Genomic DNA, 17,495 nt, shown 5'->3' on the forward strand with positions numbered 1-17,495 from the left:
GAAAGGACGTAGACAACTCCGTGCACAGCTCCATCCCCCGCACACAGCTCGATCCTTCCCCCTCCCCCTGCTCTGTCTCCACAGGACCTAATCCACCACGGGGAGGTTGCTAGTTTGCACGGGGAAAACACAGAGCAGGGGGGGAGGGGAGAGAGAAGAGGACAGAAATCTCACCTCACACCGGCCGGGACTACAGCTCTGATGTCCACTCATGGCGGCTCAGGTGAGGAGGCCGAGAATGCAGGCGGCAGGAAGGGTGGTTGTATATGTATGGTGTGAGTGTATGTGTGATGTGTGTATAATGTATGATGGGGGGGGGCAGCGGCAGGTGTATGTATGATGTGTGCATATGTATGGTGTATATCAGTGTTTCCAAACCAGGGTGCCTCCAGCTGTTGCAAAACTACAACTCCCAGCATGCCCTGGGCATGCTGGGAGTTGTAGTTTTGCAACAGCTGGAGGCACCCTGGTTGGGAAACACTGGTGGATATGTATGGTGTGAGTGTATGTGTGATGTGTGTATGATGTCTGTCTATGTGTGATGTGTATGTAATGTATGATGTGTGTATGATGTCTAAGTGTGATGTGTATGTAATGTATGATGTCTAAGTGTGATGTGTATGTAATGTATAATGTGTGTATAATGTCTAAGTGTGATGTGTATGTATGTGATGTATGATGTGGGGTGGGCAGCGGCAGGTGTATGTATGATGTGTGCATATGTATGGTGTGAGTGTATGTGTGTATGATGTCTATGTGTGATGTGTATGTAATGTGTGATGTGTGTGTGATGTGTGTATGATGTCTAAGTGTGATGTGTATGTAATGTGTGATGTCTATGTGTGATGTGTATGTAGTGTGTGATGTGTGTATGATGTCTGTCTGTGTGTGATGTGTATGTAATGTATGATGTGTGTGTGATGTGTGTATGATGTCTAAGTGTGATGTGTATGTAATGTGTGATGTCTATGTGTGATGTGTATGTAGTGTGTGATGTGTGTATGATGTCTGTCTGTGTGTGATGTGTATGTAATGTGTGATGTGTGTGTGATGTGTGTATGATGTCTAAGTGTGATGTGTATGTAATGTGTGATGTCTATGTGTGATGTGTATGTAGTGTGTGATGTGTGTATGATGTCTGTCTGTGTGTGATGTGTATGTAATGTATGATGTGTGTATGATGTCTAAGTGTGATGTGTATGTAATGTATGATGTCTAAGTGTGATGTGTGTGTATGTGATGTATGATGTGGGGTGGGCAGCGGCGGGTGTATGTATGATGTGTGCATATGTATGGTGTGAGTGTATGTGTGTATGATGTCTATGTGTGATGTGTATGTAATGTGTGATGTGTGTGTGATGTGTGTATGATGTCTATGTGTGATGTGTATGTAATGTGTGATGTGTATGTAATGTGTGATGTCTATGTGTGATGTGTATGTAGTGTGTGATGTGTATGTAGTGTGTGATGTGTGTATGATGTCTGTCTGTGTGTGATGTGTATGTAATATATGATGTGTGTATAATGTCTAAGTGTAATGTGTGTATGTAATGTAATGTATGATGTGGGGGGGCAGCGGTTGGTGTATGTATGATGTGTGCATATGTATGGTGTATATGTATGGTGTGACTGTATGTGTGTATGATGTATGTGTGATGTGTGTATGTAATGTATGATGTAGGGGGGCAGTGGTGGGGATGTGTGTATGTATGATATGGTGCATGTATGATATGTGTATGCATGAATGTTTTGTATAGGAGCGGACTGTCACGTCGGGCATTAGGGCAGTTGTGCCATCTCATTTTATTTATTTTTAGTGGCACCCGCACTAAATTGCACCCCCAGAATCCCACCCCCTTCATACTCACCCGCCAACCACGAGCCCCACGGATGCACACAAACACGCCCAAACCAAAACTACAACTCCCAGCATGTTGCACCATAACCTAATCTGTAGAACTATAAAGTGTGACATGCTGGGAGTTGTAGTTTTGGTTCGGGTCAGCTGCAGAGCTATAGGCTGCATCAGGGCATGCTGGGTGTTGTAGTTACTAACTGTAATTCCCAGTATTCCTTGACATAGACTATGGCTCTGCAGCTGACACAAACCAAAACTACAACTCCCAGCATGTTACACAATAACCTTAACTGTACTACTATACAGTGCAACATGCTGCAACACCCACACAACCATAGGCTGTATCAGGGCATGCTGGGAGTTGTAGTTATCTAGTAACTAAATGCAACTTCCAGCATTTTCTGACACAAAATGCAGCACATAAACTGGAGAAGCAGAACCCCCCCCCCCCCCATGTAACACATAAGTCCCTATTGAGACTGAAAAATAGTGAATATTTTATAAAGTGCTATATATGTGAATAAGCCCCTTTCCAGTTTCCAATTATCTTTAAATAAAAATAATGTTCAAAAATAAACATAAGTGGTATCGCTACATGTGGAAATGTCCAGACTATTAAAGTATAATGTTAATTAAACCGTACAGTGAACGGTGTAAATGTAAAAAATAGTCCAGAATTGCTAATTTTTGGTCACTTCATATGAGAAATTTTTTATGGTGATCAAAAAGTTACATCTAGACTTTTCTGGGCTTGTCTGGGGTGTAAGAGGAGCTACAGCTCTCCGGTCGCTAATAGCCTGGCATGCTGCGATCACCTATTAACCCATTAGATCACCGCTGTCAGCAGTGTCTAAAGGAATCTTATATCCATCCCTGGTGGTCTAGTGGGGGGGGATCAGACTATTTTGGTTGAAATTATTTCATCTACCAGGACAAGTGGATTTTCTTGAGGGACAAGTAGATTGTGTTCCGCTTTAGTCCCTTGAACAAGTAGTTTTTTATAAAATTTCCACACCCCTGATATACCGTATATATTCGAGTATAAGCCGACCCGAATATAAGCCGAGGCCACTAATTTCACCCCAAAAACCCAGGAAAAGTTATTGACTCCACTATAAGCCTAGGGTGGGAAATACATCATTCCCCCCCCCCCCCATGTCATCATCCAGACTCCCGTCATCATCCCCCCCCCCCCCCTTCATCATCACCGCCCGTCAATCCCTTCATCAGAGGTCTTCAACCTGCGGACCTCCAGATGTTGCAAAACTACAACTCCCAGCATGCGCAGGCTGCGAATGAACGTCCCTGTGCGTCGTCATCAAGGCAACGTCACTAGTTCGGGCCGGGCGCGGAGCACGGAGAAGAGGGGCCCCCCCGGTGAAAATTGACAGCCCCGGAACGACTATCCCTCCCCACCCGACAGTCCCTGCAGCACAGATGGCCAGGACCGGCATACCCTTCCTTCCCACTGAGGGGAAATGAGTAGAAAACTAAAGGGGGGTCTGGATGATGACGAAGGCCACAGTGGTCTTCAACCTCCGGACCTCCAGAGGTTTCAAAAGTACAACTCCCAGCATGCCTGGACAGCCGATGGCTGTCCGGGCATGCTGGGAGTTGTAGTTCTGCAACATCTGGAGGTCCGCAGGTTGAAGACCACTGTGAAGGGATTGACAGGTGGAGAGTTCACTCGTGTATAAGCCGAGGGGGGCGTTTTCAGCACGAAAAATCGTGCTGAAAAACTCAGCTTATACTCGAGTATATACGGTAGATTTGACATACCATAAATAGTTGATTGATGGAGATCCCCGTGGTTAAAATAAACATTTATCATAGAAAAATCTAAAATTACTTTCAAATGAAATTAAGTCTATAGTGAGAGTACATGTGTCTGCACCATCCTTCGTGCATGTAAGCTGTATGTTATTCCATGTATGACTATTGGACTTTGCTAATAGCAGCATAATGCACCGCATTATTAAATACTTTACTGAAAACAGCAAAAGAGTTATATCCAGCTCACCCTTGAGATTGCGCTCGGACTGAACCAGGACTAGTCCGCTTAGCACACAGAAAGAGAATGTCCAGCGCCAGACTCATACAAGGAACTTCTTTATTAGGTTGCCATGGGAAACGACAGGAACTTAAGTAATGTGACGCGTTTCGGCCCACAGGGCCTTAGTCATACAAGTGTTACATAGATTAAAATCACTTTATCTATGCTGTGTGGGAGTGACATGGATGGGGCGTATCCAAGCCACGCCACTTCCACACCTGCACACACAATTACAGACGTTTTAAAACCAACAAAGGAATCAGGGAAATCAATATCCAAAAAACATCATAAAAAAATGACGTTTAATGAAAAGATAAGAAAAACATTAATAAAATGGTTTTATTCGTCAAACATTATCATTGGTCTCTCTCGAGATTAGATGAATTTTGTCATCTTAGAATATAAGAACTATAGTTACATTTTTGTAGATATGGGAGCCTAAAGAGAGAGGAATGATAGTGGTTTGATGGTAGAAACAGTTCTACCATCAAACCACTATCATTCCTCTCTCCTTAGGCTCCCATATCTACAAAAACATATAAAACCATTTTTTTAATGTTTTTTTCTTATCTTTTCATAAACGTCATTTTTTATGATGTTTTTTGGATATTGATTTCCCTGATTCCTTTGTTGGTTTTAAAACGTCTGTAATTATGTGCAGGTGTGGAAATGGTGTGGCTTGGATACGCCCCATCCATGTCACTCCCACACAGCATATATAAAGTGATTTTAGTCTATGTAACACATGTATGACTAAGGCCCTGTGGGCCGAAACGCGTCACATTACTTGAGTTAATGTCATTTCCCATGGCAACCAAATAAAGAAGTTCCTTGCACGAGTCTGGCGCTGGACATTCTCTTCTTTCTAAATACTTTACTGTAATAGAAAAGAGATTGCATGTCATATCACTAAAATACAGTGACCCCTCGACCTGGCCCCGACATACGATAATTTCAACATGCGATGGCCTCTCAGAGGCCATCGCATGTTAAAGGCAGCATCAACATACGATGCTTTTTTATGTCGGGGGCATCGCATAAACGGCTATCCGGCAGCGCAGACTGCTTCAGCTGTCACCGGATAGCCGTTTACTGTGCCCCGTGAGCTCCGGTGATGATCACTTACCTGTCCTCGGGGCTCCGGCACGTCCTCTTCGGGATTCTCTGCATCGTCGGCGCTCTCCATCGTCGTCATCATCACGTCGCTGCGCACGCCGTCCCGTCATCCAATAGGAGCGGCGTGCGTAGCGACATGATGACGGCAACGTGAGAGCGCGGTTGCTGGGGAAGAAGACGCCTTGCCGGAGCGTCGGGGACACCTCGGGGACGCGGCGACAGCGATGGACGGCGACATCCCAGGCAGCGGTGACGGTCCGGAGCGGCGGGGACACGTGAGTACAACTTCCTCTAACAGTGGTCTTCAACCTGCGGACCTCCAGATGTTGCAAAACTACAACTCCCAGCATGCCCGGACAGCCAACGGCTGTCCGGGCATGCTGGGTGTTGTAGTTTTGCAACATCTGGAGGTTCGCAGGTTGTAGACCACTGTCCTATACTTTACATTGCACGGATCCCTCAACATGCGATGGTTTCAACAAATGAAGGTCCGTTTGGAACGGATTATCATCATATGTTGAGGGACCACTGTATATAAAAAAAACAAATAAAAAGTTCAAAAAGCTGATTCCAGGGTGGTAGTCTTTTTGGGCAGGAATAAGCAATTCCCTACTCAAAATGTTTAACATTACTGTGCATATTCATGGTACGTGTACATACATGTATGTGTGTAAAAAACGTTTCACATGTCAGAGAGACACGACAATAGTTGTGATTCGTGGGGGTCTTGGTGCTTATGAGTAGTGGAGAGATGCGTTCAGCTGACTGCTCTTCTCCCCATAGTCTTGCTGCAGAAGACTGACATTTTAGAACATCTTTTGTGCAAAACGTCAGGTGGTGACCGCTCACTCATATACTTCTCTGCCACTTGGTAATATTAATTACTTCAAACATTGCATTGTTTTCTTGCTTTGATACCACAGCTTAGAATTGTGAATGTACTTTCTGCACCAATGCTTGTTATTTTCTTTGCTTGTATTCGAATTAGTAATAGGACTGGTACTTACCTCTCCTAGAGATATATAACTGGCTTCACCCTGTTGGTGATGTGAGCCCTCCCCTTCTCCCCTATCTTTCTGTTCCACCTTGGTATTTCTTCTCTGTCTGTTTTTTGTAAACAGCGAGTTTCTCTTTAATATTTTTGAATGTATGTCATTTTTGTATTTAAACATTAATAAAGATGTCATTTTGATCTGTTAAAACGCTTTTCTTTTGTTTCATTTCTTTTTGCGTTTGATCCGTTATTTATGTGGTTTTTTTTTTAGTTGTAACATCAGTCTTTTGCAGCAAGTAGAGAGACTGAGAGAAAAGCATTCAGCTTAAAGGGGTACTCCGCTGTTCAGCGTTCGGAACAAAATGTTCTGAGCGCTTCGAGCTGGCGCCGTGGGCTCGTGACGTCACGGCCCCTCCCCCTCAGTGCAAGTCTACGGGAGGGGGGCGTGACGGCCATCACGGCCCCTCCCACAGACTTGCATTGAAGGGGCAGGGCCGTGACATTACAAGCCCACGGTGCCGTCTCTAAGCGATCGGAACATTTTGTTCTGAATGCGGAGCAGCGGAGTACCCCTTGAACACTTCTACCCACGCGTTCTAGCAATGACATGTCCAAAAAATTAATAATTTGACATGTCATTGCTAGAACGCGTGGGTAGAAGTGTTAAAGGGGTATTCCGCTGCTCCGCCTTCGTCAAGCCCCTCCCATAGACTTGCATTGAAGGGGCAGGGCCGTGACGTCACAAGCCCCCGGCGCAGTCTCTAAGCGTTCGGAACATCTTGTTCTGGACGTGGAGCAGCAGATTACCCCTTTAACACTTCTACCCACGCATTTTAGCAATGACATGTCAATTTTTTTTTTTTTTTTTTAACAATAGTAATTCTTTTAACATCATTTTTATATAGAGAACTAATGTATGATGTGTGATATCCTTTGCTATAAACTTAATTGTACAATGTAAAGGGTCAGGGTCATTACTTATGTCTATTATATATGGTACAATAGACATATCACAATTTGCATAATCCCAAAATTGGTCTACCAGAAGGAAATCCAGCTCTTTATACACAGGGTACACAGGACTTCTAAGATCTCCGGACTCCACTTTGATATTCTAGGAAATGACAAAAGAAAATCTAGATTCATAAAAGGAAAAACATGCATAACAGAATAATAATAAAGAAAAATAAGCTTGTTTCTAAGTAGTGAAAATAGATTAAGTTCTATACATACCAGTGTAGAAGCAGAAGTCAAAGGCGGAATCTGAAGGATACTGTCTACTCCATTCCATATGAAGTCCACGGTGACATTGGTCTGTGACTCTATAACAGAATTCTCCACAGCGCTGGGGCTGAATAAATCATATCGGGCAAATCCTCTTGTCTGCATCTAGTAACAGAGAATAACGTAAGGTTAAGAGATTATTTTTGAAGGTCTATGTAAATGAATGATCCTTGTTTAGCAATTTAGTCCATGACATAACTATACAGTGGGATATAGGTGGGCTCAATGATTCCCTGTAGTGGTAACAGAGGGTGAAGCTGTATGGACCTGACCCAGTAGACTGAAATATAGCTAATGTAACTCCAGTAAATGTAAAATATTATTGTATTTGCAAACTTACTGCAGAAGAATGATGTCTTTCCTTGTGTGATTTCTTCAGCGTTTCAAGACTTGGAAATGAGGATTTGTCAGAAGTTGGACCTGTGATGAAAAACACTGGGTCTTCAGCCAATAGCATATGTAGAAACATTAAAAAGATCCATAAAACCCCATTTACCCAGAGGCCATAAGTGTGTAATTTTTGCCTATAATTGGGACATATGCACTGAAGTTTGGCAGATGGAATAGCGTAGACCTCTATGCAATGCCATTCAGTTTGATCCCATAAAAGAGAATATACCATGTGGTATACTTAGTGGCATCTATCACGGGTATATGTCTGACGGACACTGCATAGCACAGTGTGAACTCTAACAGTTACATAGCTGCACTGCAGACATCAGAAATAAGCAGGCATGGCATGTGACAGGACATAAGAGGAATTTATTAGTATTGTTACACTTGTTTCCTGGTGTTACAATGGCTATGTTCACACAGTGTTTTTAAACACACCATTTTCAGCTGTAATTGGCAAAAATTAGACAGTACTTTTTTTTGCAGACGCATTTTTGCGGCTGAAAATGGACATGTAAAATAAAAAATACGGTACTAAATATTACACTGTGTTAACATAGCCTAAGGTTGCAAAATGTGGTACACACCCGTTTTGCATGATACAATAGGAATTACAGTGATCCCTCAACTTACAATGGCCTCAACATACAATAGTTTCAACATACACTGGTCCAGAAAAGACCATTGTAAGTTGAAACCAGACTCAACATACAATGCTACGGACAGTCCAGATCTGTGATACCTGTCAATGAACCGACCAATCAGAATGGGAATTCACTGGTAAAACTCCTGTATTACTGAAGCGTATGCACTGACTGGTGTCTGGTAGCACCCCCTACAGTACAGGAAGGTATTACATGTTCTGTACTACTCTTTGGGCCAGGATTAGCTGTTCCTTTGGACATCAGGTGAGGGCGGCTCCATGTTACTTTTTTAGGACACTGTGTACTGTACAGGACCCCGAAGAAGCTCCTGTCCTCTACATAGAGCAGTGCTTCCCAAGCAGTGTGCCCCCAGCTGTTGCAAAACTACAACTCCCAGCATGCCCGGACAGCCTTTGGCTGTTCGGGCATGCTGGGAGTTGTAGTTTTGCAACAGCTGGAGGCTCCCTGTTTGGGAAACACTGACATAGTGAATACAGCTCCCAGCAGATCTTTCTTACTTTTATATGTAAGGAATTTGCTTTCTATATTAGTTATCTACTTATTATTCTTTAATCCTCACTTTTTCCTATTTTTGGATGACATTTTGGTGCCTTTAGAACCAATTAGCAGGTTTCCATAGAGTTATGGTCTCAACATACAATGGTTTCAACATACAATGGTCGTCCTGGAACCAATTAATATTGTAACTTGAGGGACCACTGTATTTGAACTTTGCGAAATTTCTTAAAGCGGTAGTCTGGTGCTGAAAAACGTATCCCCTATCCTAAGGATAGGGGATAAGTTTCAGATCGCAGGGTTTCAGATAGCGGTGGGTCCGACCGCTGGGACCCCCGCGATCTCCTGTACGGGGCCCCAGCAGCCCACGGGAAGGGGGAGTGTTGACCACCGCACGAAGCGGTCAACCGCTTCGTGCGGTGGTCAACACTCCCCCTTCCCGCGGACTACTAGGTTCCCGTACAGGACATCGCGGGGGGCCCCAGGGGTCGGACCCCCCTTGATCTGAAACTTCTTCCCTATCCTTAGAATAGGGGATAAGTTTTTCAGCACTGGGTATCTCCTATCCTTTAAAAATTGGTGTAAGAGATTTCAAGATTTAGAGCTGAAAAAGTTGACTGTAATTTTATATAAATTAAAGCAAAAATCTACATAGCTCGTAGCTATGGATAAAATCCTGCCCCTGAAGCCAGCATGCTTTAATTACTATTCACTCAGTTCTTCACAAGGTGTAAAAACTACTATTAAATTAAGAGTTCCGGTAACTCACAGTAAGTAATATTGTAGCCCATATACTGCACTGACTTCCTACAAGGAGATCAAAGACCATGTCCAGTAGTTATATTACTGCACTGACCTGCACAGGTCACCATATGGAAGCTCATTCCTGTGATCTCATTTCTGTTGGTTTTTATAGGCTCAGCTCCAAGCCAACAGGTACTTTCTGCATCTGTGCCATCACATCGTACCCATAACTCAGGAAGAGCCTCAACTGGTTTTCCATTGCCAAACTGGGCCATGATGGGATTATGTATCAAAGTGTAGCCTGAAAGGAGTTGCCTAGAAAGACAAATAAAGGTTAACTTATATTAAAATAGTGTATCTCCTGCTTCTTCACGTGTCTAAACTGGTAAATTGTATGGTATCTGGACTGCAGGTACGTGTGCCTTTATAGATACACATTTTTTGATACAATGTTATTGCATATGAAAATATTTGAAAAGAACATTGATGCCTTATTATGCGCTGGATAAAGGCACAGGTGAGAAGTTTTATTAAGTGTTAGAAGTATTGTTGCAATGATGTTCCCTGATCTAACCTCCAATGGCAGCCACTTTGTTATTCCTGATAGATCCATTTCTGGCAGGTGGATATGCTTGTACAATAAATTATCCCTTGTCACTCAGCCAGCCCTAACATGGACATGCACTTAATTTTTCCCTGTCACTACTGCTCCACTATATAGTAGTATGACTCTAGCCATTTGCTAAAGCCTGAAGATGCCCTGTTTGCAGGTCTAGCTTGTCTTTGATTACATATGAGCACGACCCTTCAAGCTTCAGACCCGTGCACAGAATGTTCTGTTTAGTTGTATACTATAACTTTTAAAAGGTGGTAAAGGAGCTGGCGGGGAAGAAGAATAGTGGGGGTCTACTCACAATTTTTCAATCCATTAGAGGGATAAATAGAGAGTATTCCCTGTCGCATGCCTCCAATGGAAGGCTGTGAAGTAAGCCTCTACATAGACATAGTGGCTTATGCCAGCCACAGACTCCCATTGTTAAGACAATAGCAAGGAAAACTAGAAAGTTATGCGTTCCTATACAGTAACAAAAAAGGATGATGATACACAACTTCCCAGTAAGTGTTAAAAGTGCACAATTTTGGAATATTCTGGGTATTTGGTGTCCTATATATACATTTGGCACGCATGGCGGAAGCTTGCCCAGTGCATAAACCAAAAGGAATGAAACAAGAAAATGTAAACAGAAGTAAAATGGGCATTATCATTAAAACACATTTTTCTATTGCACTCCTTTTGGTAAATAAAAAAAAAGAAAAAATTCCTAATGTACTTTGTTTAAAAAAAAAAATGAAGTTTTCTATGTTTTATCTGTGTTTAAAAAAGCTGCCACTAGGTGTCTCCCTACTCCTCCAGAGCACATTTCCCCTCCATCTTTTGCACAGACTTTGGACTCCTGCTGGCCTGGCAGAAGTCCAAAATCAGGAAATGCAGTCTGGAGTGCTGGGGGGGGGGTGCAGCCTTAGCCAATCATAGCTCATCGCACACACTGAACTGCTCTGGGCTGTGTGTAGCAGAGTGAGGGAGGAAGTTCTCCTCTGTATGGCCTTCCCAGTCTGTGAATCTGGCTGAGACTGAGCAGAAAATACAGAGCAATATCAAGGTAGAAAACAAAAAAATTATAAAAATAAAGGCAGGGGGTGGTTTATCATGATGGGGGCAGTGAACTGGGAGGATTATAAAATTTAGCAAGATTATGACAGGTACTCTAAGTGTAAAAGAAAAACCACACATTTGTTTTTGTATACTTTTGCTCTTTATTCTCCAGAGCTGAATGTAGGTGACACATACCTGGCCTGCATGGTGGAGACAGGCAGTGGTGCACAGGGATTTTCTACAGATAAATTTAATGAGTGGCTGCGGCTATTCTGAGATTCTTCCATATCTTCCTCCACTCTCAAAACCTGCAAGTTCAGAGTTACATATGTTACGTTTATGCATTTAAGGGCTTTTTAGCTTCATTACTATTATTATAAATTATTATTTATATAGCACCAACAAATTCCTCAAGACTTTGAGGGAACCGATAAAAACAAATAAGACATTAAAATATTACAAATTATTTTTCTAACAAGGAGTTGGGGCCCTGCTTGTAAGAGTGTACGGTCTATGAGGTTGAGACAAAAGGCAGAAGGTAATTTATACAATAGCCCAGACATGTTTTATTAATAGGGTCCGTCACATAAAGGTGGCTGAACCAGTCATCTGCCAATCTCAGTGTATGAAGTATATATGATAGTGGAGAAAGATTAACAGTAGGAGAAACCGTATAGGGAATGTTATATGCCTGCTTGAAAAGATCTGTCTGTGTTTAAAGTTGTGTATGTTGGGTATAAATCTGATGGTCGGTCTATTGAATTCAAAATAACTGGTGCAGCACGAGCAAAGTCTTTGGTTCGGATTATAGGTGTAAGTTTTCGATGATTAGAGAGGAGAGCACATGTAGGATGGTAGACTGACATGAGAGGGAGGTGAAGCACTATGGAGAGCTTTGTGGGTGAGAGAAAGGATTTTGTATTCTATTCTGGACTTAATGGATAATCAGTGTAGTTGGTGCAGACGGTCATATCCAATATAGATAAGGCTTAGTCAGAATAAAGATCCAGTATTTAAAATCTGGTCATAACAACAGGCTTTGAAAACGATCATACATTACGGAGTGCTGGTCTTCCACCATTATACAAAGTACAGTGATCCCTCAACTTACAATGGCCTCAACATACAATAGTTTCAACATACAATAGTCTTTTTCTGGACCACTGTAACTTGACAATACTACAGACAGTCCAGATCTGCGAAATGTGTCAACTGACCAATCAGAATGGGCACTCACTGGTAAAACACCTATATTACTGAAGCGTATGCACTGAATTCCTGTCTGGTAGCGCCCCTCACAGTACACGGAGGTATTACATGTTCTGTACACTTTACCTGTACCAGGGTTAGCTGCTCCTTTGGACACCAGGTACAGGCGGCTCCATATTCCTTTTTTTAGGACATTGGGGGAGATTTATCAAAACCTGTGCAGAGGAAGAGTGGTGCAGTTGCCCATAGCAACCAATCAGATTGCATCTTTCATTTTCCACAGGCCTCTTTAGAGGCCTGTGGAAAATGAAAGATGCAATCTGATTGGTTGCTATGGGCAACTGCACCACTCTTCCTCTGCACAGGTTTTGATAAATCTCCCCCATTGTGTGTACTTTACAGGACCCTGAAGAAGCTCCTGTCCTCTACATAGACAGTGATTTACAGCTCCCCGAAGATCTTTCTTACTTTTACATTGAAGGATTTTCTTTATCCATATTAGTTATCTACTTATTTTTCTTTAATCCTCACTTTTTCCTATTTTTGGATGACATTTTGGGCCTTCAGAACCAGTTACCAGGTTTCTATAGAGTTATGGACAATGGTTTCAACATACAATGGTCGTCCTGGAACCAATTAATATTGTAACTTGAGGAGCCACTGTATGTAACAAAGCTTCATAATGTGCATATGGGAAGTGGTTTTATTGATGAGTTGTATGGACAGGTTAGTACCCAGTCAGAACCACTGTACAGACAAACACAATGTTCCAAAACATGTTGTGCCCTTTTATACAAGCACAGTCCTTGGTAAGAGAATGCAAACAAGAGTATTTGTAACATAATCATACCTTTTTCTCCACCACCAAAGCAGTCCCGTTCCAGAAACTCTCCAATGACTGGCCCTGGCCAGGACTGACCACACAAACCTGGAGCTCATCCTTTTAGGAAATGGGAGAGAAAAAAAGGAAAGGTACAGTAAAATGTCAAAGAATCTAAAGCAAGCGATGAACATGACATCTGCAAATCCCAATTGCAAACAGATCTACCATGAAAGCTGTGACAACCTTAAAAGGGGTACTCTGGCCCTAAGACATCTTATCCCCTATCCAGCTGCCAGCTCAGAAACTGCTGGGTGCCGACCACAGGGCCCGAGAATCGTGACGTCACTACTCCGCCCCCGTGTGACTTCACCCCCGCCCCCGCTATGCAAGTCTATGAGAGGGGGCGTGATGGCCGTCACACCCCCTCCCATAGACTTGCATAGCGGGGGCGGTCGTGACGTCAAATGTGGGCGGAGTCGTGACGTCACGATACTCCGGCCCCGTGGAATTTTTGTTGCGGACGTTCCGAACCTAAAATTCCACAAAAATATGAGTCATCTGTACTGCATGAATTTTACATATCCCTGTGCCCGGGCTGCAAAAATAAACAAAACTCACCTTCCTACGTTCTCCCGTTGCTCCAGTATCGGCCTCACGGTCCTCCGCTGAGATCCTCTTGCTGCTTCCTGGGGACGGGAACTTCACAGAGCAGTCAGCGTATCACAGGCCGCAGCGATGTCCCGCCTCGGCTGGTGATAGGCTGAGCGCACTGTCATGTAAGGAGCTCTGGCCGGCTCCTTACAAGACAGTGCGCTCAGCCTATCACCGGCCGAGGTGGGACATCGCTGCGGCCGGTGATACGCTGACGGCTCTGTGAAGTATCCATCCCAAGGAAGCAGCAAGAGGATCACAGCGGAGGACCGTGAGGCCGATACTGGAGCAACGGGAGAACGTAGGAAGGTGAGTTTTGTTTATTTTTGCAGCCCGGGCACAGGAATATGTAAAATTCATGCAGTACAGATGTTCTTTAAGTGAATGGTTTTTTTCCCCCCCTCCGTTCAATGCAGATTTGGTGCAGATTCAGTGCATAATTTGACCTTGGTAAGGAATACAGACACTTTTTTACCGTCACGTCCTCCTCCATAGACATGAAAGGGGGTGGTGTGGCGTGATGTCACTAGGGGGCGTGGCCGTGACATCACAGGAGGACCCCTGCCTCACCTATCCTTTGGATAGGGGATAAGATGTATAAAGCCGAATACCCCTTCATTTATATTACATACCTTGTAAGGAAAAGGGCCAGTCTCACCCTTCTTGACTTGCTCATAAATGCTGTAAAAAAGCAAAACAGTGTGAGATCACAAAACAATTGAACAGACCCAGGTTACATCCTACACATTAGACATATGGAAATTCGCCATTGTGTATTCCTTTTCCTATGGAAATATTAGGACTGCACCAAAATTTGGGCCGCCGAAAATTGCCCTTTCAGCATTTTTGGCTAAGGAAATTTTCCGCCGATAATTTCGGGGGACGTGGTTTAACCCCTGGAGGGTGCAGGGTATACCGGTACACCCTGGGTGCCTTGGACTTTGTGCACCAGGACATACCTGTACGCGATCACGCTGATGTCTGCCATTAACCCCTCAGATGCAGTGATCAATATTGATCATGGCATCTGTGACGGTTCCAGTAGCTGATCTGATCGCCCGCAGCACAGCCGGAGCAGACCAGAGAAGTAGATCACAGATAACACTGATCAGTGCTCTGCATATGCATAGCACTGATCAGTATCTGCAATCTAATGATATATAATGCTATAAATACAATACACTGTAAATTAATTGTAAAAAAATATATATATATATTGAATAAAAGTTAATAAGCCCCTATCCCCATAAAAAAAAAAAAAAAACACAACCCTCTTTTCCAATTAGTTAAATAAATCAACATATTTGGTATCGCCGGGTGCAGAAATGTCCGAATTACAAAAATATAAATTTTTAATAACATCCTATATCAGAAAAAAAAATAATATTAAAAGCGCTAAAATAAAAACCATCAAAACATGAATGGTACCGATAAAAACTACAGATTATGGCACAAAAAAATTAGCCCCCATACATCCCTGTATACGGAAAAATAAAAACATTATAGGCGTCAGAAGAGGAGAATTTTAAATATGCTAATTTTGTTCAATAAAGTATGACTTCTTATAAAAGTAGTACAATAATAGTAAAACTATATAAATTGTGGATAATTTTAAATGCATTGACCTACCCAATAAAGAGAACCTAACATTTTACCCATATATTGCACTGCGTGAAAACAAAAAAAAACAAAAATAGCAAAATTGCAGTTCTCTTAAAGGGGTATTCTGGCCTTAGACATCTTATCTTTTGGATAGGGGATACGATATATGATCGTAGGGGTCCCGCCGCTGGGAACCCAGTGATCTCTGGGCAGCACCCAGCATTCTGTGCCGGGTGCTGCTCCTGAGACATGACATCAAGGCCATGCCCCCTTGTTACGTCACGCCACTCCCCCCACCCTCCATTCAAGTCTATGACGGAGGCCAGAAAACCCTTTTAATTTCCCCCCACAAATAATACCTTTTTTGATTTTGCCGTACATTTTATGGTAAAATGAAAGGTGTCATTACAAAGTCACACACAAAAAGAAAAGAAAAAAAGAAAAGAAAAAAAAAAAGCCCTCATATGGGTCTGAAGGGGGAAAAATAAAAAAAAAGCTGTGACTCTTAGAAGGTGAGAGGGAAATCGAAAAAAATAGATTTTTTATGCTTACTGTAAAATCTCTTTCTCGGAGGATCCATTGGGGGACAAAGAGACCATGGGTATTATCTTGCTGCCACTAGGAGGCTGACACCCCGCCTACTGACTCTGAGCTAATCAGTTTAGTCCCAAAGCAGTAGGCGAGGATCGACAGAAAAAGAAAACCAGAAGGTGTCCGAGGGAAGCAGACAAAAAGAACCGAACACAACCCCTAAGACCGAAAGCCGAACCATAACCACAAACAAATGGGTGGGTGCTGTGTCCCCCAATGGATCCTCCAAGAAAGAGATTTTACGGTAAGCATAAAAATCAACTTTTCTCGATCATCTCCATTGGGGACAGAGAGACCGTGGGACGTACCAAAGCAGTCCCCGGGGTGGGAAAAATACCCAAACCAGAGACCGGTATGGCTGCGCCACACAGGAAGGTGCGGACGTGAGGGTTTGAAGCGAACTGCCGCTGAAAGAATAGAAAGAGCCAACACTTGACCCTTAAGGGAGCGCCAAGTGCTGATCCAGACCGGATTGCAAGAAGGCGCAGAAAGGAAAAAAGAAAACCGGGGAAACCGACGGTCCCTCACACCACATTTGATAGCAGCTTCACAAGTCTTGCATCCATTGAACTTGTGGGTTTTTGGACAGTCTCTGCTTGAATTTGTTTGCAATAGGATTGAGGTCAGGAGAGGATGGAGGCCACACATGACTTTCTCTCCTTTTATCCCCATAGCAGCCATTGATGCAGAGGTATTCTTTGCAGCATGAGATGGTGCATTGTCACGCATGAAGATGATTTTATTACGGAAGGGACCATCCAGGGTTGCAAGGCACTCATCAGTGAACAGGACATTTTGAAAATTAGTCGTCATGTATTTTTCTGCCCAATGCAGCCATTTCTGCTTGTAAGCATTGGTGGCCGAATAGGGTGAATTATACTCACCGATAATTTGTTTTCTGGAAAGTCTCCATGACAGCATCCTGACGTTGCCTCCGCCTGATTGGATTGGACAGGGAAAAACAGTGAGAGGTTAAAAGACCCTCCCCTTCCTCTCCCCTCCAGTGTATTTATAAAGAACACCGAGTAGAAAAGGAAAAAGTGGTAACTAAAAACCAACACCAAAATTATCACCAAGGGTGGGATGTATGGGTGCTGTCGTGGAGACTTCCCAGAAAACAAATTATCGGTTAGTATAATTCACCCTTTCTCTCATCGTCTCCACGACAGCACCCTGATAAATACCAAAGAATTATTAGGGAGGGACCACAGCACCTAGGACCTTACGTCCAAATGCCATGGCTTGACCTGACATTACGTCAAGTCTATAGTGTTTGGAAAAGGTATGCAACAGCCTGAATGAAGCAGGAGACACTAGACTAAGGCTCCTTTAATAGAGGACCCTGTCTGCGCTCCAGAAGCGA

The 17,495-nt window shown here is 43.2% G+C and overlaps 1 protein-coding gene across 4 annotated transcripts in view; it reads right to left on the reverse strand.

Annotated features, from left to right (window-relative positions):
* The window catches only part of ZWILCH (zwilch kinetochore protein), a 49,413-nt gene that overhangs the window by 24,755 nt on the left and 7,163 nt on the right, over positions 1-17,495 (reverse strand). For 3 of the 4 annotated variants that reach the window (XM_056571663.1, XM_056571665.1, XM_056571664.1), the window contains exons 2-8: positions 14,572-14,620; positions 13,316-13,405; positions 11,452-11,564; positions 9,715-9,917; positions 7,646-7,725; positions 7,255-7,410; positions 7,064-7,135 (exon numbers count right to left, since the gene is read on the reverse strand). In XM_056571663.1, coding sequence (XP_056427638.1) covers positions 7,064-7,135; positions 7,255-7,410; positions 7,646-7,725; positions 9,715-9,917; positions 11,452-11,564; positions 13,316-13,405; positions 14,572-14,620 — 763 coding nt within the window. Of the gene's footprint in view, positions 1-7,063; positions 7,136-7,254; positions 7,411-7,645; positions 7,726-9,714; positions 9,918-11,451; positions 11,565-13,315; positions 13,406-14,571; positions 14,621-17,016; positions 17,071-17,495 lie in introns of all 4 variants that reach the window. The other variant, XM_056571662.1, reaches the window with a different exon arrangement.

Source organism: Hyla sarda, chromosome 4, assembly GCF_029499605.1.
Source record: "Hyla sarda isolate aHylSar1 chromosome 4, aHylSar1.hap1, whole genome shotgun sequence".
Lineage (NCBI taxonomy): Eukaryota > Metazoa > Chordata > Amphibia > Anura > Hylidae > Hyla > Hyla sarda.